Source organism: Rhopalosiphum padi, chromosome 1 (assembly GCF_020882245.1).
Source record: "Rhopalosiphum padi isolate XX-2018 chromosome 1, ASM2088224v1, whole genome shotgun sequence".
NCBI lineage: Eukaryota > Metazoa > Arthropoda > Insecta > Hemiptera > Aphididae > Rhopalosiphum > Rhopalosiphum padi.
Window position 1 is genome coordinate 75,646,818 of NC_083597.1, and position 27,033 is coordinate 75,673,850.

General features: G+C 25.1%; 4 protein-coding genes across 5 annotated transcripts; 2 read left to right on the top strand and 2 right to left on the bottom strand.

Moving 5' to 3' along the window:
* Positions 1-704: 704 nt before the first annotated feature.
* Positions 705-2,175, top strand: LOC132932300 (periodic tryptophan protein 1 homolog). Its single transcript, XM_060998610.1, has 2 exons — positions 705-1,397; positions 1,465-2,175. The coding sequence occupies exons 1-2, from the start codon at positions 877-879 to the stop codon at positions 2,126-2,128; spliced, it is 1,185 nt and encodes a 394-aa protein (XP_060854593.1). The 5' UTR covers positions 705-876; the 3' UTR covers positions 2,129-2,175.
* A 527-nt stretch (positions 2,176-2,702) lies between these two features.
* On the bottom strand, positions 2,703-5,451 carry LOC132932299 (PRKCA-binding protein). 2 transcript variants are annotated; one of them, XM_060998608.1, is made up of 9 exons: positions 5,265-5,451; positions 4,714-4,832; positions 4,539-4,653; positions 4,304-4,432; positions 3,970-4,243; positions 3,741-3,874; positions 3,490-3,683; positions 3,102-3,396; positions 2,703-3,028 (listed from the first exon to the last, which is right to left on the bottom strand). In XM_060998608.1, the coding sequence occupies exons 2-9, from the start codon at positions 4,758-4,760 to the stop codon at positions 2,852-2,854; spliced, it is 1,365 nt and encodes a 454-aa protein (XP_060854591.1). In that variant the 5' UTR covers positions 4,761-4,832; positions 5,265-5,451; the 3' UTR covers positions 2,703-2,851. The 2 variants fall into 2 exon arrangements, with proteins under 2 accessions (XP_060854591.1, XP_060854592.1); XM_060998609.1 differs by lacking the exon at positions 5,265-5,451 and adding an exon at positions 5,126-5,244.
* Positions 5,452-8,583: 3,132 nt separating this feature from the next.
* LOC132917161 (MMS19 nucleotide excision repair protein homolog) lies at positions 8,584-19,129 on the bottom strand. Its single transcript, XM_060977765.1, has 18 exons — positions 18,912-19,129; positions 18,170-18,408; positions 17,959-18,103; positions 17,487-17,674; positions 17,264-17,419; positions 16,737-16,959; positions 16,565-16,677; positions 16,365-16,479; positions 15,722-16,015; positions 15,464-15,614; positions 15,189-15,383; positions 13,132-13,243; positions 12,566-12,734; positions 12,330-12,490; positions 12,152-12,264; positions 11,152-11,308; positions 10,726-10,971; positions 8,584-10,663 (listed from the first exon to the last, which is right to left on the bottom strand). The coding sequence occupies exons 1-18, from the start codon at positions 18,991-18,993 to the stop codon at positions 10,550-10,552; spliced, it is 2,973 nt and encodes a 990-aa protein (XP_060833748.1). The 5' UTR covers positions 18,994-19,129; the 3' UTR covers positions 8,584-10,549.
* Positions 19,130-19,281: 152 nt separating this feature from the next.
* On the top strand, positions 19,282-25,097 carry LOC132917725 (ubiquitin domain-containing protein 1). Its single transcript, XM_060978605.1, has 5 exons — positions 19,282-19,563; positions 20,381-20,617; positions 23,211-23,333; positions 23,441-23,559; positions 23,845-25,097. Exons 1-5 carry the CDS (start codon positions 19,485-19,487, stop codon positions 23,989-23,991), a joined length of 705 nt encoding a protein of 234 aa, XP_060834588.1. The 5' UTR covers positions 19,282-19,484; the 3' UTR covers positions 23,992-25,097.
* The last annotated feature ends 1,936 nt before the right edge of the window (positions 25,098-27,033 follow it).

A 27,033-nucleotide genomic window follows, 5' to 3' on the forward strand; every position in this document is an offset into this window, starting at 1 on the left:
TAATATTGCCAGAAATATTGTGTGTATCTATTACTTTACTTAAAACATTGAATTTACACATATTTTTATTTACTTATTATTGTAATTATTAGGTTAATGGTAAATGGTTAGGTTTTAATGTACTTACCTATTATAATAAATAGGTATTTGAGAAAGTTCTTTTAAAAATTATACATAAGTTCTACATTAACATAATCGATAATTCATATATCGTGTATATTAGAATATAATGAAACGTTACTACTTATTTAAAACATCGAATCTAATATCATAATTAATGGAATTAGAGATTTTACTAACGCCATGTAACTTACTTATACTTTATACTATTTCATAATATTTTTAAAATTTAAATTGTTATTTAAGTATTTTTTTAGACAAGTTTTTTAAATTACCGTCGATTTCTGAATGACGTGGGATATTATAGTTAATATGGAATCTAAATTTTCTTTGAGGTTCTAAATGTCCAATGGGATCCAGTTGACGTACGTAGATCTACTTGTCGCGGGATCTAGGTGATACGTAACCGATCTACAGATATATAAAAATATTTATTATAATATTTATATTATATACTTTTATATATCTGTGCCGTAATCATAATATTTGTTATCAATATTACCATCAATCAATGTAATGTTGAGAACCACGAGTACTCGGAAAGTATAAAATGTAGTGGGAATGCGCACTGCGAACCAATTTACGCATTTTACTGAAATACCTGTTAACTCTTTCATGATATTCACTATCACTATAATATTGAGCGATTCTGATTCAGTCACACGTGTTTCAGTCTGTGTTATCCAATGATAAATAATAAATAAATAATAATTATTATTTAAGTTTTAAATAGAGTCGTTATTAAACATTTTAACAATGACAAGTTTTATTCCATGTGTAAAATGGGTGAAACAAGGTGTTTCGTTACATCAAAATACGATAAAATTATCACAACAAGAATTAAAAGAACTAACAGAAATCAAACCCAAAGAAAAAGAATTAAGTAAAAGCGACAAAAAAGACTACGGCTTAGATAATTATGATGAAGAAGAAATGGATATGTCAGGAGCCATGTCCATTAGTGGTCTGGCCGTTTATAATAATACTGATTTTAATGATTCCGATACCGATAGTGACAAACTCGATGAAATCCTCAAGCCTGACGACAATCTGGTGTTGGTAGGCAATGTTAAGAAAACTGAATGCTCACTTGAAGTCTATGTTTATAATGGTAATGACAAAGATTTTTACATTCATCACGACATTATTTTGAAACATCCACCACTATGCTTGGAATGGTTTGGCTCTGTTGGGAATTTCTGTGCCCTGGGATCCATGTCTGCTACAATAGAAGTGTGGGATTTAGATTTGATTGGATGTTTAGAACCAACATTTAGGTAATTATAACGTTACAAATTAAAATATTTTAATATTAATTATTAACTATTTCCTTTGTGTTTACAGATTGGGTAGAAAAAAGAAAAAAAATCCTGAAAAAAATTATGGTCATACTGATGCTATTTTAGATATAGCATGGAATGAACATCTACCTCATATACTTGCCAGTGGTTCAGTAGATGAGACTATTTTACTTTGGGATTTAGAATCAAATGAACCTCATACAAGAATGGAAAATTTTGGGGATCACGTCCAATCACTTAAATGGCATCCATTTGAATCACAAACGCTTGCTGTTGGTTCTTCAGATTTTTATGTTTATGATTGTCGCACATATGATACATATAAAAATTGGGATATTAAAGGTAAAGTAGAAAAAGTTCATTGGGATCCATCTAATGGATTCTTGTGTTACATTGGTACCGATAGAGGTAAACTCATGTGCTATGATTGTCGAGCTAATAAACCATTATGGAAGTATAAAGGTCATGAGAACGAAGTCACTGGAATCTATGTCTGGGAGAAATTTATTGTTAGTTCTTCAACAGACGAAACCTTAAAAGTATGGGATAGAGAAAATAAACACTTAATTAAAATAAGAGAATTTTCTGGTGCTTTACATAGTTTAGATGGATGTGCAGATAACCCATTTTTGGTGGCTGTTGGTGGAAGTGGTACATCTAAATTTCAACTATTTGATATTAATGATTTTAGTTTAAAGACATGTTAATGTTCATTTTAATTATTTTTAATAAAATACAATATTTTTCCTTAAAATGTTTTTAATGTTATTTATTATATTAATTGCTCCCTATACTCCAAATATGTTATTAATTAATTTTAATTATCCATTTAATTGTCAAATGTACTGAACTGTAAACATCGAAAACATGTTAACAGAATAACTTATCTAATTGTGCCATGTTAATTTTGTTATTTTATTTTTATTTAAAAAAATAACAATATAGATTTATTATTACGATAAATTTGGTTTTTGTTTGACTCCAATGAAAATATAGCTCAGCCTTCAGTAAGATGACAACTTTCTATGTATAAATTATGTACAATGTATGTTCCAAGTTTAGAGTTAAATGTAGACTTAAATTTTTAATTTCCTTTAAAACTGTTTTACTCTCTTATTTTAATATTTTGTTTGAATAAACATAAAAAAAAACATACCACATAATACTAATATTTATTTCAATAACATTTTTACCACAGTATTGTGAAACGTATAAGTAGTAGAAATAATAATCAAAAAGCTGATTTAACCCATCCCTAGTGATAATAATAAAAATTAGAAATTTAGTATTTCTTTTTTTTATTTAATAAGATAGGCGTGATAATTGTATATATTATAAGTGACTAGTACAAAGCGTATTTTATGCATACAAATGAGTAGGAATGATTAATAGATAAAAATATAATATTCTTCTAATATATTAAAAGAAAATTATTTTAAGTCTAAAAGCAACGGAGAAGATGATGTATGATTTTCAATATCTGTGTCATCTGTACCCAAACATAGTTGAGATAATTCTGTCAAAGCAGAAACAGAATCATTATTTTTAAGTAGTGGTGGCTCATCTCTGTACACTCTTGGATTGTCAACTTGATTGTGTATACTTTCCTATAATTTAAATTATTAATTAATATATATGTAATAAATTGGTTAATTTCAATAAAACAAATGTTTTTCATACATCATTAAAATCGTCTTGGTTATGTTCACTAACTGGTTGGACAGATTTATATTGAAATGCAGTACATGTCAAATCCATCTCAATAGGAAAGAGTGGTGGTTCACTAACATTGTTACCTCCTAGCATCATCCAACTTATTTCACGATTGTAACTAGCCATATGTGAAGCAATTGCATGCAATTGACCTACAACGTCATGCACATGTTTATTTTCTAATAGTTCAATTTTGGCCAAAACATCTTCTCTAAGAGCAGCAAATCGTTTTCTTGCCAACTGTCGGCATCTCAGTACAAGCCTATACAAAAGAACATAATTGTAGATTTAATACAAATATTTTTTGAATAGTCCATATCTATAGGTACACTCAAATTAATATTATTCGTTACACCTGTATTCATAATTTCCTGTTTCAATGCGATATAAAGGTTCATCAGCTGAACAATATGTTATCTCTTCATCATCTAACTCTTTAACTTTTAAGCAGTAAGATAAGTATTCAAATTTCACATCAGCGTACTTGCGTATTGTTTGCTTGGTGTCTGGAATAGCTTTATTCAGGTATGTGCCAAATGACCTAGATATCTATTCCAGAACTATAAATTATAATTAAAATAACAATATAAACTTTTTTATATTTACAGGTTTTAGAGCTTTGATTAACATAAGGCCTTGACGCTCCATTCGTCTGTGATATTCAGCAAAGCGCACTAAAGCTTCACTAGCTCTAGGCTGTGGTTCTCTAGCACCTATTTCTGCAAATGTGTCCCCAAACTCTGCAAAAAAATTTAAATGGATAATGATAATACATAGCATATTGATAAAATAACTTTAATTAAATGATTCTAAAAATATTGTAATTTAAGAGCACCTTTAAAACATTGAGTCAAAGCATAAAACGCACGAAGCACGCGTTCTGTATGATCAACCAAGTGACGATATGATTGTTCCATGTCATCCAGCTGTTGCAAACGTTTAACAAGACTATCATTGACCAGTATAGCACGAGACATACCCAAAGAATCAGCAGTAGTAGCAGACATACGTTCAACTAGTCTATGTTTAACTTTTTTTAATACAATATCCAAAGTTTTACCTTGACGGGCATCAGCATGTAATTTGTTGTATTTTAAAATAACTCGGTCCTTATAAACAAATAAATAAAAATTTAGTTCTGTATAAAAAAGTAAAATTTTTAAACTCACAACACTTGATTGTATCATTTTTGCTACTTGTAGCTTGGTATGTCCACGTACACATTCATTATTAATAGCTAAAAGCTCATCACCGCTTTCAAGTGTACCATCTAATGCAGCCGGTGAATTGTCAGATACCTAAGATAATATCACTCACATAATAAGTATATTAGATTAATGGCTAAAATACAAATACATGACAAATCGGTAATTGCTAGTGAAGTGAAGTAATTTATATTCATACCTGTATAACATATATACAAGGGCAGTGAGGTGGTCCTCCACCTATTGTTATTCCTATAAGGTTGGTTGTTGGGTCCTTATTAATTGTTACAACACCAGAAGTCACTTTCATACCCCTAAATAAATCATAAAAGTTTAGGTAAAAATATCACAATTTAACAACTATTTAAACTTACATTTTATCTTCATCAAAACACAGATCGCCATATTCGTAGTCGTACATTGTAAACAAGAAAATTCTTGATATGTCAAAAAATAATTTTTTGCAAAGTTGAATGTATATATTATAAATATTCTGAAATTGATTAAACATTATCCAAACATATAATAATATAAGAATAACAATAATAATTAAAAAAACATTGTTTAGATTCAATAAATTATGAATTGATACAAACAGCTGAAATAGTTAATATGAAAATTACAAGTTTAAATATTAAATTTTACAAATTTATACAATTATAGAATTAGGTAATATATTAAAATGTAACATATGTATAGCTCATATTGTAAAAATTCCAATCATACGAAATCAAAAACCAATTAAAGAATTACGATTTGATTGTAAATAAATTGGGAAACAAGTACCAAATGTCCAACAGTAGAAACTAAAAAATCCACAGGTACAGAGTTTAATTACTTTATACTTCAATAGTCAATTTTCTAAATGGATACTGAAGTTTAAACAATGTCAATATTTAATATTTTAATGTTAAATAATTATTACTTAATCGTTTTTGCCAGACATAGTCACTCAGTTATGACTTCATGAGCGGCGACTTGTTAGTCGTTACTCGTAAACTTATGAATTAAATTAAATCATTTATTTAATCTAATTATCTATGATTAATTAAAGCTGGTTATAGTTAATCACATAAGTTAACATGACAAAATATATATATCATGATAAGCTAAGAAATACGACGCTATACAGTAAAGTTCGTGTTTTATCATTATCTTATCAATGCAACCCACAACCTTCAACCACCCACACAGTGGCTATATAGATATATCATTGATTAAATATATATTTATTTAATAATTTACCTTGCACCCACAATATTATTATAATTTTTATATATTATCATAGACCAGTAAATATATATTTATGTAATCAGGCATCAGTTATTCGCGTCCTAGTCGCGTAATTTGTCTATTGTAATACCTTTATCTCTCACACCGCCAGTCGTCAGCAATCACATTGTTGTCTAGTCGACGTCTACCGGCCGGTGGCTACCTTTTTCGTACATGCGATAATGCGATCGCCGATCGTACGTTTTCATTCGCCGACTCGTACTCGAGTGGCTAAATACCAATGCGCGACTTTCCGTTTTATTTCAATTATTTTATAGTTTGTTTGTATCTTATATTTTATTTTACCGCTGTACAATAAACAATTATTGAATTATGCCTTTCGACACGCATAATTTTATTTTTTGGGATTATTACGTGACATTATTGTGAGAACATCTCGTACTAGTGTACTACCATCCTCAAATGCCAAAGAATTAATTGGGCTTGGTCACAAAATACTATTTTACTCCCGCCGGCCGCCACCAAATAAAAAAAAAATATTATGTATAGAAAATAGTTTATAAACATTTGGTGAAAGTTTCAGGTATCAAGTATTAACGTTCTTTGTTTTTGAATTACAAAAAAAAAAACAAAATCGATTTTGTCAAAAAGGAACTGGTTTTGTGTAAAACTAAGTCTAGTAACCCCTGAAATTTACTCTATAGTGTTTTAAATAGCTTCCAATATCTAAATTAATACAGCTCAACGATTTCAACTATTTATATAAATAAATAAATACAAAATAAACGTCTTTATAAATAATTTATAATATATCGTAGGTTCGTAGGTCATAAAAAATACAACTGAAAACGTAATTACCTACATGTCTTACATGAAAATTAAACTAAGAAACCAATAATAATTTTAAACGGAGCTTAAAGAGTAATGGATAGTTAGAAAAAATGTGGTATAAATCACACATATATATAGCTCTTCAACAGACTCTACTTTTAATTATATATATATATATATATAAATAACTAATACTTTATTATTAGTTGTATACTTAAATTTTGATAACTGTAATTAGTGTGATGATTTTTTGCTAATTTTATTTTAATTTGAATATTTTTAATTTTAAAGTTAGACTGATAGTTTTTTTGTATTATTCAAAATTTTTAGATATTCTTGTATTTTAAATACCTAATCATATTCATACATTAATTCCTATTACCTATAGCTATAATACTCAGTAACAGTAATAAACTCATGCATAAAAACTGGTGCTGAAGAATGAGCGGCGGGCTACAAGTTACAACCACTTGTGGTCAACCACATCCTCTAAAGTTTTGATGAATAGGATTTTTGTGAAGAATTAAAATTTATCATCGACAGCAAACGCAGCAGTAATGTATTTGCCTATACTATACGCCGGACAACAATGCAACATAATATGTTGACGGGAAGTACCTATGTAAAACAATATATTATTTATAAACATGGACTTATTAACTCAACGCTCAACGGCTCCTAAACTTTTTACGGACCACCTATTTTGTATAAATCTTTGAGGCCCACTGATGACTAATAGCAAGCCTATATACAATATACGTATGTATATATAATAATATTATTTTAAAATTTAAATATATAGGTACGTTAGTAATGTACTAATATGCGGTTCTCGGCCATTGGGAATCGCTGTATTAACTAGTTAATCTAAAATTTTAGATCTTATTTTTATTTTTTACCCTATAATAATTGTTATAGGTAGTAATTCGTTACAAACTTACAAATATGGTAGGTATTTAAGATTTTATTATCATTTTGAACATAATATTATTATTAAGTTAATAATATTAACTTTAATTTATTAAATTGGTTCTTATCAAAACTGTTATAGATTCATTAGGCTAATAATAATTAATGGGTAACTAAGAAGTCTGGAATAAAGATGTAGGTACCTAAACTTTGCTTCTAAAGAACATTCTTTCTGAAGCGAATACTGAAAAAATAATCATGGAGGTCTCGCATCAGTTGTTAACTTTAACAGTTCAACCTTAAATATTTTAATCATATTGACAAAATTACATTTGCAAATCACTCAGACAATTTCAGCGAGCTTTGTAAGTTATGAACTTAACCCACCGTACTTCTCCAAAAACACTATATGTCATAGACCTGGAGTGGTTGAAATGCAGTGACCAGTGACTAAATGGTTTTATGTACTTAATTATATCTATTTCCTATATACTTTGTCATATTTACCACGATTATAGATAAACCTTAAACCGTGGTATTTACCAATAAAATAAGCTAAACATCAATTATAATCGTTTATATATTTTTTTATAAGTTTTTTAATTAAAGATTACGTGTCATAAATGAAGATTTATTTAATTTTGGTTTGTGTACTAATCTTAAATTTTATTATAATTTCATTACATTTTTAATGTATTAAACTATCAACAGTAAAAAGTAGAGCTGTTACGAGGTCCATTATAGTGCTCCTGGCCATTTAATAAATTTGCGCCATTTTACATTTTTTACACACAAACTTTTTATTTAGTTTCAAATTATATATTAATGTTTGAATATTAAATCAAATTTTTTTTAGTTATTGTCTTAAATGTATCAACAAACTAATATTTTTACATTATTTGAATTCAAATTTTATCGATAAAAAACAAAAACCGACAAACGGTAATAGCGACTTATTAATACCTACAGATATTTCTATATATAATTATCTATTTTATTAAAACTTAAATTACAACTTATTATATTAATATACCTAAGTAAATTAATTTAATTTTAAATAGTGATAATAACAAACACTTAATTGTAGAATTTCTTCTAGAACTTCCTTTCAAGAACTTATAAAATGTAAATGATTAAATATTGAAATATGAATAGGCCTACTTAATATATACCAATAAATATAAATATATTGTCAGGGATTAGAATTTTGATTCTTATTTTTAACTTTAATATATATCTTAATTATCATATATTTAATAATAATTCAAATCAATTTTCAAAATTATTACTATCACTCAGCGTAATAATATTATGTCATATATTTTATTTTGTAAGCATTTTGTAATAAAGGTATATCAAATATGTTCCTATATAATATTGTGTATTATTGAATGGTAATCTGGCTCAGTGGCATGCAGAAATGTCACTAATGGGACCTAGGCCCCACTTGAAAATCGGGGGTAGGTTGGTGGTTGATATTTTTTAGTATAGGATGGTTAGAAGTTAATTATTTAGTTAACTATATAATTAGAAATATTGTATAGATATAAACTATAATAGCTACAAAAGACAAAAAAAAGAAATAGAATAACAATTTGTTTAATAAAATGTATTTTTTTGAACGGGGTGGGTGGGTGGAAAATTAATTTTGCCCCACATGAAGAAAAAGTTTTGTATGCCACTGATCGACTGATCTGTCTTGAATAACCTAAACTTCCCCTATATTTATGATTTATATTAATACGTAGCATGACTACTTTGCGCATATTCTAATTAAAATGTACATTATTAATATAAATAATAACATCTACATAGGTAGGATTTCTATTCCTCTCGGTTTTAATGGCATGTCCTAGTGCAGTGGTGGCCAACTACGGCCCGCGGGCCAAATCCGGCCCGCCATCATTTAATATCTGGCCCGCGAAAGAAATATAATATTTTACATTTACGTAAAAAAAAAATTTAAGTATACATTCTTCATATTTAATCCCGTATCGCCATATCGTAGCGTTTTTGTTGTTACAATGTCATTTAATAATATAAATAGCATTACCGTATCTTATCTTATTTTCATACGATAGTAGTATTATAGTTATATTACTGTGCTCGTTCTCCGAGTAAATTCTACCAAATTAGAACCTAATATTAATTTCCTCTGTCAACAGAAACAAGCTCGCAGTTCACATTAACAAATTAATACATTTTAAAATATGTTTTGTAAATATAAAACGATATTTTGTATAGTTTATATTTATTTTTATATGTGTTTTAATAATTTATTTAAAAATAATTTTTGAAATTGAAGCTGATTTAATTTTGGCCCGCGGTAAAATTTTTTTTTTTTTATGGCCCGAGTTAAAAAAAGTTTGGCCACCACTGTCCTAGTGTCTCGGTGGGTCATTAAGTTTGTCCCAGTAAATGGCTAATGATGTGTAAAATTAATTTTGCTTTAACTTGTTATAATTTAAAAAAAAAATGAATAATATTATAAATTTATTAAAAAAATTCATTCAAACATAAAGTATCAATATTAGTATAGCCAGTATAGGTAATAAACTAATAAGTAATAACAACAGTAGTAAGTTAATGTAAAAAAAATAAATTGGCTAATAAATTTGTAAATAAAAAAAGGATTTAATTATTTCCATAGGTATAACTATGTAAGAGCAAAAAAAAGGTTATTCATTATGATGTCCCGGTTTGGTGTTTTCAAAATACTTGTATTTTAGCCGTTTAAGGTTGTATAGAAGCTAAATCTATGGCAACACCGAATTACCATACTGAATTGGTGATTGTGTGAATCGTGAATAATCGATAGTTAAATTTATGTAAAAATATGTATCGGATTTAATTGGTTTTGATAACCACTAAAATAATTTCACACCTACTATGTACGGGCCAATTGAGATAGGTGAAAAGCTTAAAAGGTTACTTTGGGCCGCAATCGAGCAAAGTCCCCCTGGTCTGGGTCAGTCTGACCAAATCCTAGCTACTGCTCTGATTAAAAGTACCATACTGTAAATCTTATAGAATTTTTAAATTCATTACTTTAATAAATCTAGTTATATTTAGTGATTATTTATACCAATTTTAAGTACATTTTATTTGAAAACTCATATCAATATTTGGCAATTAATTAAAAATATATCCAATGGAAATATTAAATTTAACAATTTGAAAATTATACATTTCATGACAAAATTTATAAAAAAAACAAAGAACTAAATATGTTAAATGTTAATCATCATCATTCAATACATCTATAGACAACCATCGAGATTTTGTTCTAACTACTTCTTTCCGAACCAATCGTTTTTTGTCATCTAAGCATTTTGTCAATTCAAAAATCACCTAAAAAAAAAGCATATTTTATTATCTAAATATAATGTATTTTAATTTTTCTGGATTAATACCTGTCTTTTTAAGGGTAGAAGTTTGATTAAAGAATAGTCACAGCAATTATAAAGACATTGTAAAGCTACTATTCTTATATTCATAAACTTTGAACTTTGAGATAGATTTAGCAATTTTGGAACAAAAGATTGTAAATAATCTTCTAATACTGGAGTCTTGGATTCTAAAAGATTACAAAAAGTTTGCAACGATTGTAAAACATAATCTTGTTCTGGAGATAAAAGTTGAAGTAACAGAGGTAATATCTGCAACAGTTAAATTGTTTAATAAACAAATAATTCATGTGTAAAAATTGCATCCACTAAATTATTATTCATAAATTGAAATTAATGTAAAGACATAATTTATTTAATAAACTTTTTTATAAGTCTTAACAGTAATAATATTAACAATTATGGATTAATATTAAAGATCTTTAAGATTACCTTAGAAAAATATGGTGAAAGTGTCACATATGTGTTGCCATCCATTTGGTATAAAATACTAATGAGATAATTTTCTTTAATAGGTTCAGGCATTGTATTATACTTGGATATGAGTGGTTCAATAACATAACAGAATATTCTTTGCCTATATAATAATCTAAAAGAAAATAATTTAACAATTTATATATATGAAAAATATATGGGTACAATTTCTTTTTTATAAGCAATGGAATTATTATGTCAACAAATTTGGATGTTAAACAATTTTAATTATTTTATTGCAATTAAAAAAATTGTAGAAAATAGAATTATTTCACTATTACTTACATTTTTATTTTTTGTATACAATGAAATTTTGAAAATATTTAGACTAAGTTTATAGACATTTGAAATGTTTCAACAAATAATTATAAAAATATTTACCTTGGTCATATAAAAATAGATTTATCAAGTTCTTACTTTCAAAGTATCAAAAATACATGATAACAATTTTTTTTTATATACATAGGCTAGTTCAAAATTAACATTTTTAGTTACTTTATTGTAATATAAAATTTATTAATTTCACTTTTAAAAGACTAATTTTAAGTTATCTATAACATAAATCTATTATTATCATTTTGTAATACGTGGGTAATGGGTATTGACTAACAGAGTTGGGCAAAATATTATCTAAATAATCATCTAAATAAAATGTTATTCAAATGATGCCAAACTCTGTTTATTAATGAGTAATAAGTTAAAAACAATAATACATGATATACTATTATAATAATAGTTATTATTATATAATATATGTAATATATGCAATCTTTTAAAAAAAATTATTTTAACCTAACATTTTACTAATAAAAAAATTAATGATGTATACAAATGTAAATATATTATATGAGATTATAAAAACGTTCAGAGATTGAATTTAAAATGACATAAAAGTCAACTTGAGAGAGATAATAAATATTAATATAATTACTAAAGTAAATTATATAAAAGTACTAACTTAACTGAACAAAAACACTCTTTATTCAGATATCCATCATCTGTTTGTGTTAACATTTTAAAACACTGTGTCATCATTTTGCCATACAAAGGGTCTGCTAATAAATTCAATGACTAAAAATATTATATTTAGTAAACATCAGTTATACAATCAATTAAATAATTATTATTTTTAATACCCAGTCAATCCATTGTAGCATTTTTCCATGACCTTTAATAGATAAAGACTTAGTGATCCATGATATTTGATTTATAACATTATTGATATAAATGCTTGATACATTTAAATAATTTTCTAAATTGAATTTCAATTTATCAATTAATAAATTATTTTCATCACCTACAAATAAAAAAGTAAGAAAATAAACAGCTTTTATAGTTTTATATTATAGTATATAGTTATTAATAAACGTACCATCAATATATTTATTAATTAATGTTGCCGTTAATCGCGAAGCAGATAAACTACACATTGAATTTTCAGAATATGTTGATAATTCAATACAGTTTTCAATTAATAATGTCACATTTTTCAGTTCGATATTTTTATTTAATGAATTTAGAATACTTTCTAATAAAATAACCTGAAAAAATTAAAATTTTTAAGACATAAATGTGATTAATATTTAAAAAACATTAGAAGTTTACTGTTCCAAATACTGTTATATGTATAAAAGTAATGTTATTACTTTAATAACCCAATTTTAATGTGCTTAAATGTGATAGTATATGAAACTGCTTAGTTTAATCTCTTTTTGCAATGATCTTAATTGTTATTTTAATGATTTAATTATTTGTTAATAATGATTATAAACACTAATATAATTTAGTGAAATAAAACGCATGTATAAAATACAGATAAGTTATTAAATTAAAATTCCTCAATTTAAATAATATTTATTTTACCATATTGTGTACAGATAAATTAAGTGGAACAAATTAATAAAAATTTTATTTTCAAATTTAAAAACCATTAATTACCATATATGAATGTATGCCTTGTTGTATATCAGAAAGTGTTTTATAATTTAATTTTGTATTCAAAATTTCATTGAAATATTGGCTGAATTGATTAAATGTTTGAAGTTGTTCACTAAAATCAAACATTTACATATTGTTAATATTATTGTAACAATGCCTTTGGGCGTGCATTTCAATAAAAATGTCAACATTAACATAACCACTTAATACTGTACCTAATTGAATCAATAAATTTTAATTCCATAGATAATTTAAAAAAAATATGTGGGAAATTAAGTGGCATCATTTGGGGGAGGAGAGAGTATGTATTTTCCCAACCCCAGTATTAAAAGTAGCTTTTGATTGGCTGTCAGATCCACATTACTGGCCATGATCAATTGTGTCAAAAAATCATGAAATATATATTTAAAAATATGCACTTGTTCATCAAAAATTTAAAAATACGTTAAATATGTCCTAAAAAATTACTTACTCTTGTTACACTAAACAATTACATTTTTTCTTACAATATTTTATTTATTTTAATTATTTTACTTTATTCAATTTTCTACGGACTTATATAAATAAAATAAAAAAATTAATACAGCCAATACAGATAAAATCTATTAACTGTCCATTAAAATAAAAATTAGTCCCTATCATCAATGACTAATTCATAATTAAATTCAATTGTTGACCTTAATTCATGAAAAATATTTACCGAAATTCTTAATTTTTGATAAACTATAAAATGTATTAATAATTAATAGATGAAATAATGGAATGCATTTTTATATAATTATACCCAGTGCAACAAAAGAATACATTGCAGCTCTACAAAAATCGGTTCTTCTGTATCCTACATGATATCCTGCCATCAAGACCGGTTTCAATATGGCAGGATGTCTCGCGGAGATGCATAAATTTCCATGACCTGTGTTTTTTTGCTGAACAGAGTATAAACACATGAGGACATGCATGTAAGTTAGTGTGTATTGTGTAAAAGAAACAGGAAATATTGTTGTTGTATGTACAATATAACAATAATATCAGTTATTAGGAGGATGTCAACATACTGTTTGTTTTTTCTCTCTGCCCTATGCGCAACATAGATAAATCACATTTACACAGAATTATTTTTTTTTTTAGTTTTTGAGTAATCTTAGAGATCACCCATTACAAAAGCGATATCAAATAATATTTTTTAGGGTATGATATCGATTTATCTAAATATTGCCTCAAAACCATTTAAACATAATTTAAATTAAATTTTTTTTTTATTTTGAAATAAAATACAAAATAAAATATAAAACCGATATGTCATTCACTCAAAAATAAAATTCTCTATAATTTTTGTAATAGGTGATTTTACTCTAACATTATTAAAAACTCATAAAACACAATTTTAAGTGAAAGCGTTTTATCCATATTGCATGTAGATCTAAGAGAGAAAACAAATATTGCGCTGACATCCTCTTAAGTAATATTAGTAATTATAAGTATTCATAATAAGCGGTTTATTTTGTAAGTTACTTATTTTAAAATTGAAATAACGCCACTGAATTTTATATTTATGATAGAAACCTAAATAAATAAAAGATTTAAGTTTATGTACTCTTTCTCAAATAACAATAATCTGAGATGGCAAGCTTTTGTTAAAACATACACAGTGCTATGCTCTCAGAAACATGACATACAAACGTTAATATACTAAAAAATGAATAAGTTAATGCTATACTCTGTCCAGCAGAAGAACACGTCAATTTTACACATCCACACATAACACCCCACCATGGTGGGACTGTTCTTAGTAACAGGGTATTGCATGGGGATGCAAAGAAGTATAGATTTTCATTAGGTCGCGGCATATTCTCTCATTGGAAACTAGACAGGATATAATAAGTAACCATATTATGTGTATGATAGATGATATTTGTAAATAATGTAATATAAATTGTAATTTAATCACCTCATTAAATTATGTTATAAGAAAACAACTAAAGATAAGTGTTAAAAGTGCTTATGATTACTACAATAATTCAGGTTTGAAAATATATTAAAACAATAATAAAAGTTACCTGGTATTGATCACTTTTACAACAGAATTAATAACAAAAGAAACATCTTCTAAAATAATTTTGTTTCTAAAAATATTGAAATTGGCACAGTTCTTAATACCATTGATCCAAGTTGTTAAAATGAAGTTTAAGAGTCCGTCTTTTAAAGCAAAATGACGTAACAAGTTAATATTCTCATTATTTTTAACAAGATCTCTGAAATAAAAAAAATTATAATGTCAACAAGTTGAATAACAAATAATAATCAAAATATTTTTATAAATCTAGTTTTCCACCTTAAGCATTTAAGAGTCATCTCAGTTTCTGCTTGTTTTACAGACAAATTAGCAGTTAGAATGTCACTAATTAATGTATAAAAATATTCTTCATTTCCCAAACAACATAATGCATTTAACCACTTTGATTTTAATATAATATCATTAGACTCTAAAAACAACAATGAAAAAGTATATATTTTATAAAATTACTAGCAAAAGTGTACATAAAATATTCAAATCTATTTATTATGTTGTATTGCTTTAAAAAGTACTTACCGTTTAAAATGTTTAAGTTAAATTGTATGATTTCTCTATTAATTTCCTCTTTAAAATATTTTGCTGCTTCTTTGAAACAAGATAATGTTTCTTTTCTAATAGAATCTGTTATATCAGATTTTATTAACGTTATTATAATACAGTAATAATTTTGACGTTGAGAATTAGTTAGTATTTTGGTTGATATTTTTAATGCTTTCAAAGCAGGAATTTTTATTTCTGGCAATTCGTTTTGAGCATAAAGTAAAAAGTAACAACATATTTCTTCCCATCTTTTTTCTAGACCTGGTATAGCTAAAAATAAAGTCATAATTTTATTTTTAATAATTTAATTCAAAATAAAAGTTTACTTCAATATTCAAGTTTCGATAAATTATATAAACATAGAAATAGTTTAAAATAAATAAAAAAAAGAGTTGCAAGAATAAAAATGTTAGCTGATGATATTTAAAATAGTGGAGTAATAAACAAATATTATACCAAAACTCATCAGTGGAATATTTATATTATAAACTTGAGTTAAAATTAAATTGTAAACCTATAAATAAAATATATTCTAATGATATAATTAAAATTTAACTTGTACAATAAAAAAAATATTGAAACATATTAAAAATGATTGACAAGTTATTTAGTAACTTACATGATAAATCGATACACATTTCTAAACACATATTTGTAATTAATCCCATAGCTTCTATGATTCTTACAATTTCTGATCGTGTTACATCACTTTTATCGAGTAGGATTAAGTACACCTGTATTATTTACAAATAAATTATCAATAACTATGAAGTTACATTTAGCATTTTATTTAAAAATAAAATTATGAATTAAATTTACTTTATTTGCTATCTTAAGACAAGCATAGTTTGAAGTTTTCCCTACGCTACAAAGCAGTTTTATTGAAGGTATAAATAGAGTTGCTTGAGTGTCCAATAAAAATCTATTAGAACCTAATAAAAACCCAATAATTAAATAAAAACATTAATAACTAAGTTTCAGAAATACAAACTTTTAAGAATAATATCCAAGAAACTTGATAGTTGTTCTTGTTCATTGTCTCCTTTAATAATGGTAAGTGAATATAATAAAGCAGTTAAAACACCAATAGCAGCTTCCCTAACTTCATCTGATGAATCATCAGAATCTGTCATAATGATCATTTTTAAAATACGCCATATTTCTTCAATGTGAAATTTTATTTTTACAGGATCAAAGTTCTCACAACATAATTTCTAAAATAATAAAATGCATTAGTTTTTAATACATATATATAAATCAAATTTAAAAATTATTCAAAGCCTATTTATACATAATATAATTTTTTGGCCAAAATAAAATTTGAAGTACAAATTTTACATTTTAAATTATATTACAATTTATCAAAATTTTTAAAAATCAATTGAAAAACACATGAAGTATAATAATTGATATTACTACATTGTAGTACATTGATATATGAATAAAAAGTTAACAAAAATTATAAAGGGACTAATATTATAGTTTGTTATTAAAAATTAAATAGTTATAATTTTTTACCAATAAGTGCAATGAATCTAATTTTGCAACTTTCAAACTAGCTTCTAATTTTTGCAAAGCCAAAGGAATACAAAAATCTGAAAATTCTTCTACACAAGTAAGACATCGAGATAAGTTAGTTGCTAATTCATCTCTAGTTATTTTACTTTCTTCTGTCTGTAAACAAAATTATAATTAAAAGTTGTATTAAGTCAATATTATGAATAAAAATTTTAATTTTTACTTCATAGAAATCTATAGGAAAATAACAGGCAATAACATCAAAAGTTTCTTCTGCTAAATGACCTAATGGAAAATTTCTTAAAAATTGAGGTAATATTCTAAAAAGCAGTATTAAATTATTAGGATCTCGTTCACCATCCATTGAAGAAATAACACAATATAAAAAATCTGGTCCCATAAAACGTAAATCTAAAAATAATAATCATAGATATTTTAGTTGACAATATAATTGTAATGGAATATTTATTAGTTTTATAACATTTTTTATTTCTTATTTCTACTAAATTAGCAAAGAAATTTCATATTCAAATCAAAATCAGGATTATCAGAATTCCCATAATTCAGTGTAATAAAAATATATGAAAATTATCTTACTTATCAAATTTAATAAATTGTATGTTCAGTAGAAATATTGTTATAAAATTAATATTTTAAAATAGTTAAGTTTTTAATTAGTAGATACTTGATATTACCATCTAATCGATTCAAAAATATATACTGTAATATACAATAGAATGTATTTCGATCATTTTGAAGTTGTGATTGACAATGAAAATGAGGCATGATTGTATTAAAATACCTTACAATCATTTGTTTGCTAATATTTTTCATTTGCACCTAAATTATATTAAATAAATTTAAATTTAATTAGATTTAAAACAATACAGTTAATTATAGTCTTACAGTATATTCAATTCCAATCAAAACAATTGGTACAAATGAATGATGATCAATCAAACGTTCACACAAAAATTGACTAATGTAATCCAACTCTTCTGGTATAAAAAAATCCAAAGGCAATTTCTTTAAAACTGTTACAAATGCCTTAACTCCATTTAGGCGAATATCTTTATCTGTAGAAGTCAAAATTTCTTCCAAACTCTCAACAAATTGAAGAAAAGTTAATCTTTTATCTAATATTTCTAAAAATAATAATAATGGTTTAACATTTATTTTTTTTAAATAGCTGTACTTAATTCAAGTGAACATTTATTTTTGAACATATTATAGGTACTAATAGTACTACAGAGTTAGTACTTAATAAACATTTTTTTTTATAGTTTTCAAATTAGTGTATTATTATAATAAAATAATTGTGTATCAGTTACAACATTTAAAGATAATAATATATTTATTAAAAATATAACGCAATGAATAAATTTAATAAAATATTGTTTGTTTTCAAAAAAAGAATAAATTTAAATATTGACAATTAATTACAGTGACAATTCAAACATTTAATTTAAATTGATTAGTTTACTATTTTCCTATAACTACTTTAATTACTATATTAATTGTGGTATAATATGCTTAAAAAATTATTTTAATAATTTTATAACGGCTTACTACCATCTTTAGTAGTATTTATAAAATATTATTTTATATTTCAAATCGTATATTTAAATTGTACTTAATTTTGTATTACCTTTGCTAACTACTTCACAGGTAGAATCAATACCATTCCCATTTTTTACAACATCCAACATTTCGTTCAATACAAACGTCATTTTAAAGTTTTGAAGATGAAATTGTAATATTTGTTAAACGATTTTGAGAGATTTTACCAAAAAATGTGCAATGTGCGTGCATACCGTATTAGAGTATAGTATTTACAATCTGCATTACCATTTACCGCCGACCGCCCGACCGATCATAACACTGTATAATTTGGTGATAACTGATAACTGATAACTGATAAATTCTTTAACACATATATCACATTCATTCATGGAGTAAGTAAATAACATGATTTCCATGATGAAAGTATTAATTTTTATCAGGGCTTGAATGTTTGATAATTATTTGTTTTTTCATTTTCTACAAAATTTTATTGTTTTCTATTTTTTACATAATTATTATTTTACGTGTGATTTATAATTCTTGAACGTTGTACATTCTTCAAAAATTTACTATTGGAAATTAATATTATATTCTAAGAACGTCGACTAGCTCAATATAAATGTAAGGCTGCCATGAATCCAAGGCTTGTTCGAACAATATGGGAGGCTGTTTAGGTTTACAAAGAAATCGCAGGGGAAGGAATGCATCCTCGGACAATGGATCTCGCCCGAGTTCTGGTAGATTATTATTTGTCTGTCTGTATTGTAGTCTTGTAAAATTACACTTGATTAAGTGTAGGTATTAGTATAAATTGCAAATTGTAATTGGTATTTTAATATATGTATATATATATATATATATATATGTATGTACGTATTTATGTATATATATATATAAAATATTTAAATGGGTAAAATGTCATCAATATTCAATATATTTTTGTCATGCGAATGAAAACTAATGTACCTTTATAATTGTATGTCTTCATTGTCCTAACAACATTTTTATTTCATATTTTAAAAAGGGTGTATTTTTAGTTATCTGTCATACTTAAAAAAAAAAAAATTATTTTAATACCTACAATAGTACTAGTTTCTTGGAATTCTTCATAAGTTTGGAGATCACTTCATGGATAATATCTTAGTAATTCTTATTATATACTAAAATCTACAAAAATGTTGTAGTCTGAATTCTGTAGGTACTGTAAATTAGTGATTAGTATCCTCAATCAACAATATTATCCTGTATCTACTGTATCCACCATCATCCCAATATCACATTCATCTCCTTCAATAAAAGAATTATATGTGATATAATTAATAAATGCAATACATCGATTATTAATGTTTGGTACTAAAAATAAATTATTATAAGTGTTTGTAATTTATAATTTGTATTTTTAATAATAGTTTTTTCACTTGCTTTACTTTGTTCACTTTTTTAAATACTATTATATTCCCCCTTAATTAACTTTTTTCTAAATAAGTTACAATTATCTTTAAGAATATAAATAATTTATCAATGCAATTTTGTAAAATTTAATTTTTCTTGTAGGTACTAATAGAAAAAATCATCCATTATGCCATGAAACTATCCGTTGGAAATCTGATGTTCCCTTAACTGAAGGTCAGTTGAGGAGCAAACGAGATGAATTTTGGGATACAGCTCCAGCATTTGAAGGACGTAAAGAAATATGGGATGCATTAAGAGCAGCTACTGCAGCTGCTGAAACGACTGATTTTCAATTGGCACAAGCTATATTGGATGGCGCTAACATTTCAGTTCCTAATGGTAAACAGTTCTGTAATGTTTATATTTATTTAATGATATGTTTCAATTACGTTTTAATTAAATACCTTAAGAAAATTCTTTTTAACAAATCTTAAATCTACCGTTCATTAAGATTATAATATTATTATTATAAAAACAATTTAGTTTCTTCTAAGTGTCGAAGTAAAAATCAATATTATGCAACTGATTACAACATCTAGGCAGTTGGTATATTAAACTTCATGATGAATGAACAATTAATGTCCAGACTATTTTTTTCTCACTTTTAGTGATTTAGCCTACTTTAGAAAAATGTTAATGGATGTTCACCAAATTTTAATGAAAATCTACTATGATAATTTTTATGAACCATCATAAAAACAAAACTATAAATGCATAATATAAAATTATATTATAAAAAAAAATTAAAACTAAAGTACTACAGAATTTACCGCCCTAGGTAGCTATACTCTTCCTAATGAGAAATCCGACTGGTTATCTCTAAAAACTAATTGGTTTCAATAAAACTAAATTCAGTTAATTTTAGCTGAGTAAAATTTAAAAATTAGACAACATAAATGAAAACAGAATTTTTTTAATTTGAAAAAATTTAATGTTTAGTTGAGAAATAAATTGGAATTGAAATATTAGGTTTATTTTTACTAAAAGTTGATCATGACATTTAAATTGAACCAGATACAATATTCTATAACATGTTGTTACCTAGTTTTAAAACAGTAAATACTATTAATATTTTAGTTGTATTATTATTATTTTGACATATTACTTTGTAGAACATAAATGCAAATTATCCTATTTAGTTATTTTTTTATTAAGTTTGATACACTTAGGTCTTATATTGTTTAGGGTACTCATACATCCTAATTTAGTTGGTACTGTAACAGTTTTGAATATAGTGTCCCAGTGCTCCGATAAAGTTTTTTGAAACAACTAATTGTCCTGTGACTTAACTTTAATAATTTATGAACAATTTTTTAGTAGAAAAATAATATTTCTCTAATAAAATAATCAAGCTTATTATTTGAGTAAATGAAGAAATCCATTTTAAAATTATTTTTTTTTACTTGGTGATGATTGATAACTAAAATTTTGATTTTGAAGCTCTAAAAAAATTATAGAAAAATTATGTAAATTAAAGCTCTAAATATCCTTAAAAAATTAACTATTAGGGTCCAGTTGACTATTGTGTGTGTATTCCAGTCATAGAAAATTATGATGTTAAAATAGCTTGTTAACTATATGATAAGATTTTTCTCTTGAAATTTATACAAAAATAATTGTCTCAGTTTAAGTAAAATAAAATGTGACAATTCTAATATTGTTACACTGTCATTGTAATATTATAATTTAATCAAAACTTTCTATTAAATATTTAAATATGTTTACAAAATAAATGTTGTCTAAAATGAGTGATCTATTAGGTATAAACTATAAAGTATCTATCCAAGAAAGCAATTTTAATCAGTCGGTAAAAATCGATTAAAAACAATGATTATTTAAAGTATTATTAGGTAGGTGATAACCTTTTTAAACATTTTCTGGATCCTCCTCTGTTTGCACCAAAATTAACTCCAAAAAATATAAAATCCATTTTATTCAGTATTCATAAAATAGAAATACCCAAAGTAACTAAACAACTATAAATTGCAAATGTTCAATTACCAAATTGATAAATATGTATTTTTTTAACTGAATAAGTAATGGAAAAAATAGGATGTTGAAACTATTTTGTGTCAGTTGATGCAGTTTTACATTCTGATAAATAATAATGATGAATAATTTTATTTTTTATGATTATAAATAACTTTTTGTATGTATCTAAACATGATAATAAAAAACAATAATACATATTAAAACCATTGATATATGATAAGAATCAAATAATATATTATATACAAAAAAATATTTGACATGAAAAGGTTTTCAGTTTTAAATTAACTTTTTATTTCACAAACATTTTTAATGTTATTACATAAATATATTTATTTGAACTATTATCAAATTATAATATAAAAATATTGTCCATAGATACTCCTTGTAGTTTTTATTTTTCCATTTAAATTTAAGTTCTGAGGACTTTAAATTTTTTAAATTGTACATTTTTTAACGCTCATAACTTACTTTAAAATTGAAAAAATCTAATAGAGCCATTAAGGCCCTGGATTATATGTTTTATTTTGAATTTTTGAATAGGTCAGTTCACTTTAATTCAAAAACAACATAGTTAAATGAATTTTTCTTAACATAAAATTTACTATACTTTAGAAAAATCCTCAAATTTTCTTTTAATACTAAAAAAAAAATCTTTACTGCAAAGCCCTTATTAAATTGATTAGCTTACATGTATACAAAATAAATAAATTATCAGTTATCACCTTATATTAAGAAGACATTTTTAGTTTAAAAGTACAAAAGTATGAATTATATAGCTATAGCTTAACTCATCTTTACTTCCAGTAAAGTCAACAATACGATTAATTAATAAGATTAAGTACTACTAAATGCTAAATGTTTAATGTTTGAAGTTGCTCACATTTTATTTGTGTCATATGTTTCAACATAACAATATAATATGTAATTTTTCTATTGCTAGGATTTCTAACTGAGTGCTATGATGAGCTAGGAACACGATACCAAGTTCCAGTATACTGTCTTTCTTATCCTATAAACATAGTGAAAGAAGGGAGCGGAAGAGATTCTCCAGTTGAACAAACAGGTAAAAATCAATTAAATTGTATTTATAATTATTATAGTTAAATTGTTATAAACTATACATAGTTAATAGCACTGAGCTTGTATAATAAATTAATTTTTATTGCATAGAATCCTCAGATGAAGGTTCTGAAATTATGTTAAAACTCCGCCTATCATCCAATTGTCAAGATATAAAAATGCCACTCATGACAAGAGATACAATAGCACAGGCTAAAAAGAAATTGCAAGTAAGTAATTTAGAGTATTAAAAGATGTAAATTTATCTTATTATTTTAAAATACTAATTTAAAAAATCAAATTAATGTTCCTATCTATAGTTATTTGGTCAAACGATCAATATTTATACATTTAAAATAAAACTATTAAGCACTTAAGTATAAAAACATTTTTTTGTTGATGTGTGATTTTAAAAAGAACTAAAACATTTTGAATTGTTTAAATTATTTAAATTTAATGTAATAACTTCATTTTAAAATATTAGTTTAAAACTTTTATTTATTTTTGTTTTCTAGGCTAAACAAGGCATTGAACCTTTACATCAAAGATGGTTTTTTGGTGGTAAGCTGTTGGGTGATAAATTACATATAGATGAAGCAAGAATTCTTCCAAGCTATGTAATTCAAGTAATCATTAATCCTGAACCAACAAATGAAAGCTGAATTCTTATTGCTATCATTTCATAATAGTTAATCATTTATCAACATATGCTTATCTTAATAGGAACAAATATTGATATTACATACATTTTCACTCGTTATATTTTATTGTTTATTCAACGCTTTACAGAATTTCCAGTAAAATTTCACAAGTTTTATAACTTAAATTGGTTACCCTGTAATTAACTTAAAATTATTTCAATAATAAACACTCATGAAATTTTATATGCTTACACTGTCAGTATCTTTATTGTAGATATGTTATATAAAAAAAATTATTGTAAAATATAAAATCTATAACATTTATCTAATCAATGCAAAATTCCTTACATAAGTAAAATTAAATTTAACAATTAAATTATTTTGGCATTATAATTTTATTATTGAATAATTTTAATTTATATTTTGTATTGAATTTAAGGTTTTTATCTTACTTTCATAAATTTTTAATGATTTTTATATTATTGATCATGGTATAGTATTTTGACAAAAAATAGGTAAAAGTACAAAATTAATGATCAAACTTAATATCTATAAGCTATAAAATACATTTCCTTATACATTTTATACTCAAGTGTTAAGGTAAATTATTTAAGATAAACATTTTATTCATAACAATTGTTTATAATATTTTCTAAACTTATTTAAAATATTGTTACTTATTAATTATTATGTTTGAATTCAATGTTTTTATTTATATATTTTTTAATATTTAAAGATACTATATTAGTTTTTTTACTTTGTATTTTGTTTTTTTTCTAGTAAATGGTATTTGATTTAATGTCAGTATATTTAAATATGTTTTAACTTATATTGTTTTTAAATATTAAAAATAATATAATAAATATATTATTATGTTTGTGCTGAAATTTGTCATATTCAGTGCTTTAAAAATTAAGTATTATTCAAATCAAGTTCTTTATTTTTAGTGAAAAGCAACATGTTTTATTGTTCAATTGACTAATAACTACTTAAAATTATTCTTGAACTAAATTAAATTAATATTATCTACTGTAAATGGGATTAAATAAAATATTATATCTGTATTGTAATAATTTTTATATTTTAAATTAAAAATATGGTAAAATAAATAATCAATTTCGTTTTTATTTTTTGTTTTGTGTTTTTTTTTATGAATAATTAAAATATTCTACGAATCAATAAAATAGCATATACTTTTAAAGTATTATTAATTTAATAAAATAACATTTTAAACACTTAATAATGACTACAATTAAAAATGTATTCATTTTTTTCATTCTTGATCATAATTTTCTAATAAGTACCTGAACTCCAGTTTTCTCTCAAAAAAATGGAATTCAAGCTTTGTATTCCTTTTTGAAAGACTGGTAGTTAATCAGAGGTTAATAGGCGTGATCGGGTAGAACTGCAGAAGTGAATAACCTAAGCGGCCAAACGGAGTCAGTTGAAACAGAAAACTGGCCAGCAGGTTATTATAGTAGTTGGATCAAAGTTTGAAAGCGTCACGACGTAAAATGGAGATAACATCGATCCAAGGTAATTGAGCAAAGGAAGGTAAAATTGTGTTGGAAGTAGACTTGGCTAGCTTGTCAGCCACTTCATTAATATTTATGTCAACGTGACGAGGGATCCTCAAGAGATGAATTAAATGATTTGAATGATTGAGTTAATTTATTTATGATTTGATATGAAAAACGAGAAGATAGTTTAGAATTAAAAGTATTAGATTCTACTATTCTAGGGGTTGTAAACACGAAATAGAATTGGAGGCTATTAAATAATTACTAGGGGCTAAAATTGAAATAAACAAAAGGGCTTTGTAAATAGCAAAACATTATGTGGTAGGTATACCAAGAGGACTAAGGGGGAGATTGTTAGTAAAAGAAACTCGCAATTCAGGTATACCTATAGAAGGAATATCCAACTGATAAAGGAGGAACTGAGCGGTCGCCGGTCGATATAGATAGGTACCTAATAATGATAACTTTGGTAGTTTGGTGTATGTATATACCATATACGGAGTTGTCATTCGTATAATATAAGTTGAAAGAATCTAAAAAAAAAAACGACATTTTATAAATAAATAAATAATAATAAAAATAAATTATATAGATATCGTATCGAATAGTATACGACACGACAAAAAAAGTAAATGCAGTTAACTTTAAAACGTCAAATAGGTATTAATTAAGTATAAATACATTATAAAAATTAAAAAGTCAATTATTGTTAGTATTAATTATTAAATTTCCGTAAAGTATCGCGTATTCACGTCGAACAATCAAGACGTAACTGACGTTTAATGTTTTACAAAATATAGTAGAACCTATAGTTTATATTATCCATCTCTATATTATTATTATTATCGTTGCGACTTCGCTCGTCAAAACTACGTAGGTACCTAGGTATAAAGCTATAAAATACGATTAAATTTTTAACGATAAAATTTGGTTTATGTGTATCATTGTATAGGTAGGTATACAAATATAACTTTAGGCTAATGACCTGTGAATTGTGATGCACTAATGTTGAAGCCTTATTACTTCCAATAATATATAATATATATGTATATATAACTTATACATATTAAAAAAATTAATATAAATGTACCTAAAGTTTATTTCAACAAGCGTGCTTTCGAATTTCTATGTAATTTAAAAATATTTTTATTTATGACAATTATTTTAATAACTTTTAATCAAAATTAACGTTTTTCACTTAGTCGTAATTTTCCGTGTTGTTTTTACCTGTCGTTTTTTCTTGTCGTTTTTTACCGATTACCACGTTGAAATAGGTTGATTTTACGTTGACGATAGGTATAAACTTATTCATACATTTTTCGTTAAAAACTACGTTTATTCTACGTGTTGGCCGTACGTTGATTATTGGTTGGTCGAACTTACGTTGAAAATCGAAATATAGGTTACATTAAAGCGAAATCTAAAAGAAAATAACTTTAATATTATTGTATTATTTTTAACGGCTTATATAAAAAAATTCAAAATCCGGCAACCTTAATGCATTACATTTACACAAATAATATTTATCATATACTCAAAATAT

Bases quoted from the DNA above. Each gene is read 5' to 3' on its own strand.
- LOC132932300 (XM_060998610.1), top strand. From the start codon at position 877: ATGACAAGTTTTATTCCATGTGTAAAATGGGTGAAACAAGGTGTTTCG. The intron at 1,398-1,464 runs GTAATTATAACG...TTGTGTTTACAG, and splicing joins TGTTTAGAACCAACATTTAG to ATTGGGTAGAAAAAAGAAAA.
- LOC132932299 (XM_060998608.1), bottom strand. From the start codon at position 4,760: ATGTACGACTACGAATATGGCGATCTGTGTTTTGATGAAGATAAAAT. The intron at 4,244-4,303 runs GTGAGTTTAAAA...TTTGTTTATAAG, and splicing joins AAATGATACAATCAAGTGTT to GACCGAGTTATTTTAAAATA. The intron at 3,875-3,969 runs GTGCTCTTAAAT...ATTTTTTTGCAG, and splicing joins TTTGACTCAATGTTTTAAAG to AGTTTGGGGACACATTTGCA.
- LOC132917161 (XM_060977765.1), bottom strand. From the start codon at position 18,993: ATGACGTTTGTATTGAACGAAATGTTGGATGTTGTAAAAAATGGGAAT. The intron at 18,409-18,911 runs GTAATACAAAAT...TATTATTTTTAG, and splicing joins CTGTGAAGTAGTTAGCAAAG to AAATATTAGATAAAAGATTA. The intron at 11,309-12,151 runs GTTAGTACTTTT...ATTTTCTTTTAG, and splicing joins GAGTGTTTTTGTTCAGTTAA to ATTATTATATAGGCAAAGAA.
- LOC132917725 (XM_060978605.1), top strand. From the start codon at position 19,485: ATGGGAGGCTGTTTAGGTTTACAAAGAAATCGCAGGGGAAGGAATGCA. The intron at 20,618-23,210 runs GTAAACAGTTCT...TTCTATTGCTAG, and splicing joins TAACATTTCAGTTCCTAATG to GATTTCTAACTGAGTGCTAT. The intron at 23,334-23,440 runs GTAAAAATCAAT...TTTATTGCATAG, and splicing joins TTCTCCAGTTGAACAAACAG to AATCCTCAGATGAAGGTTCT.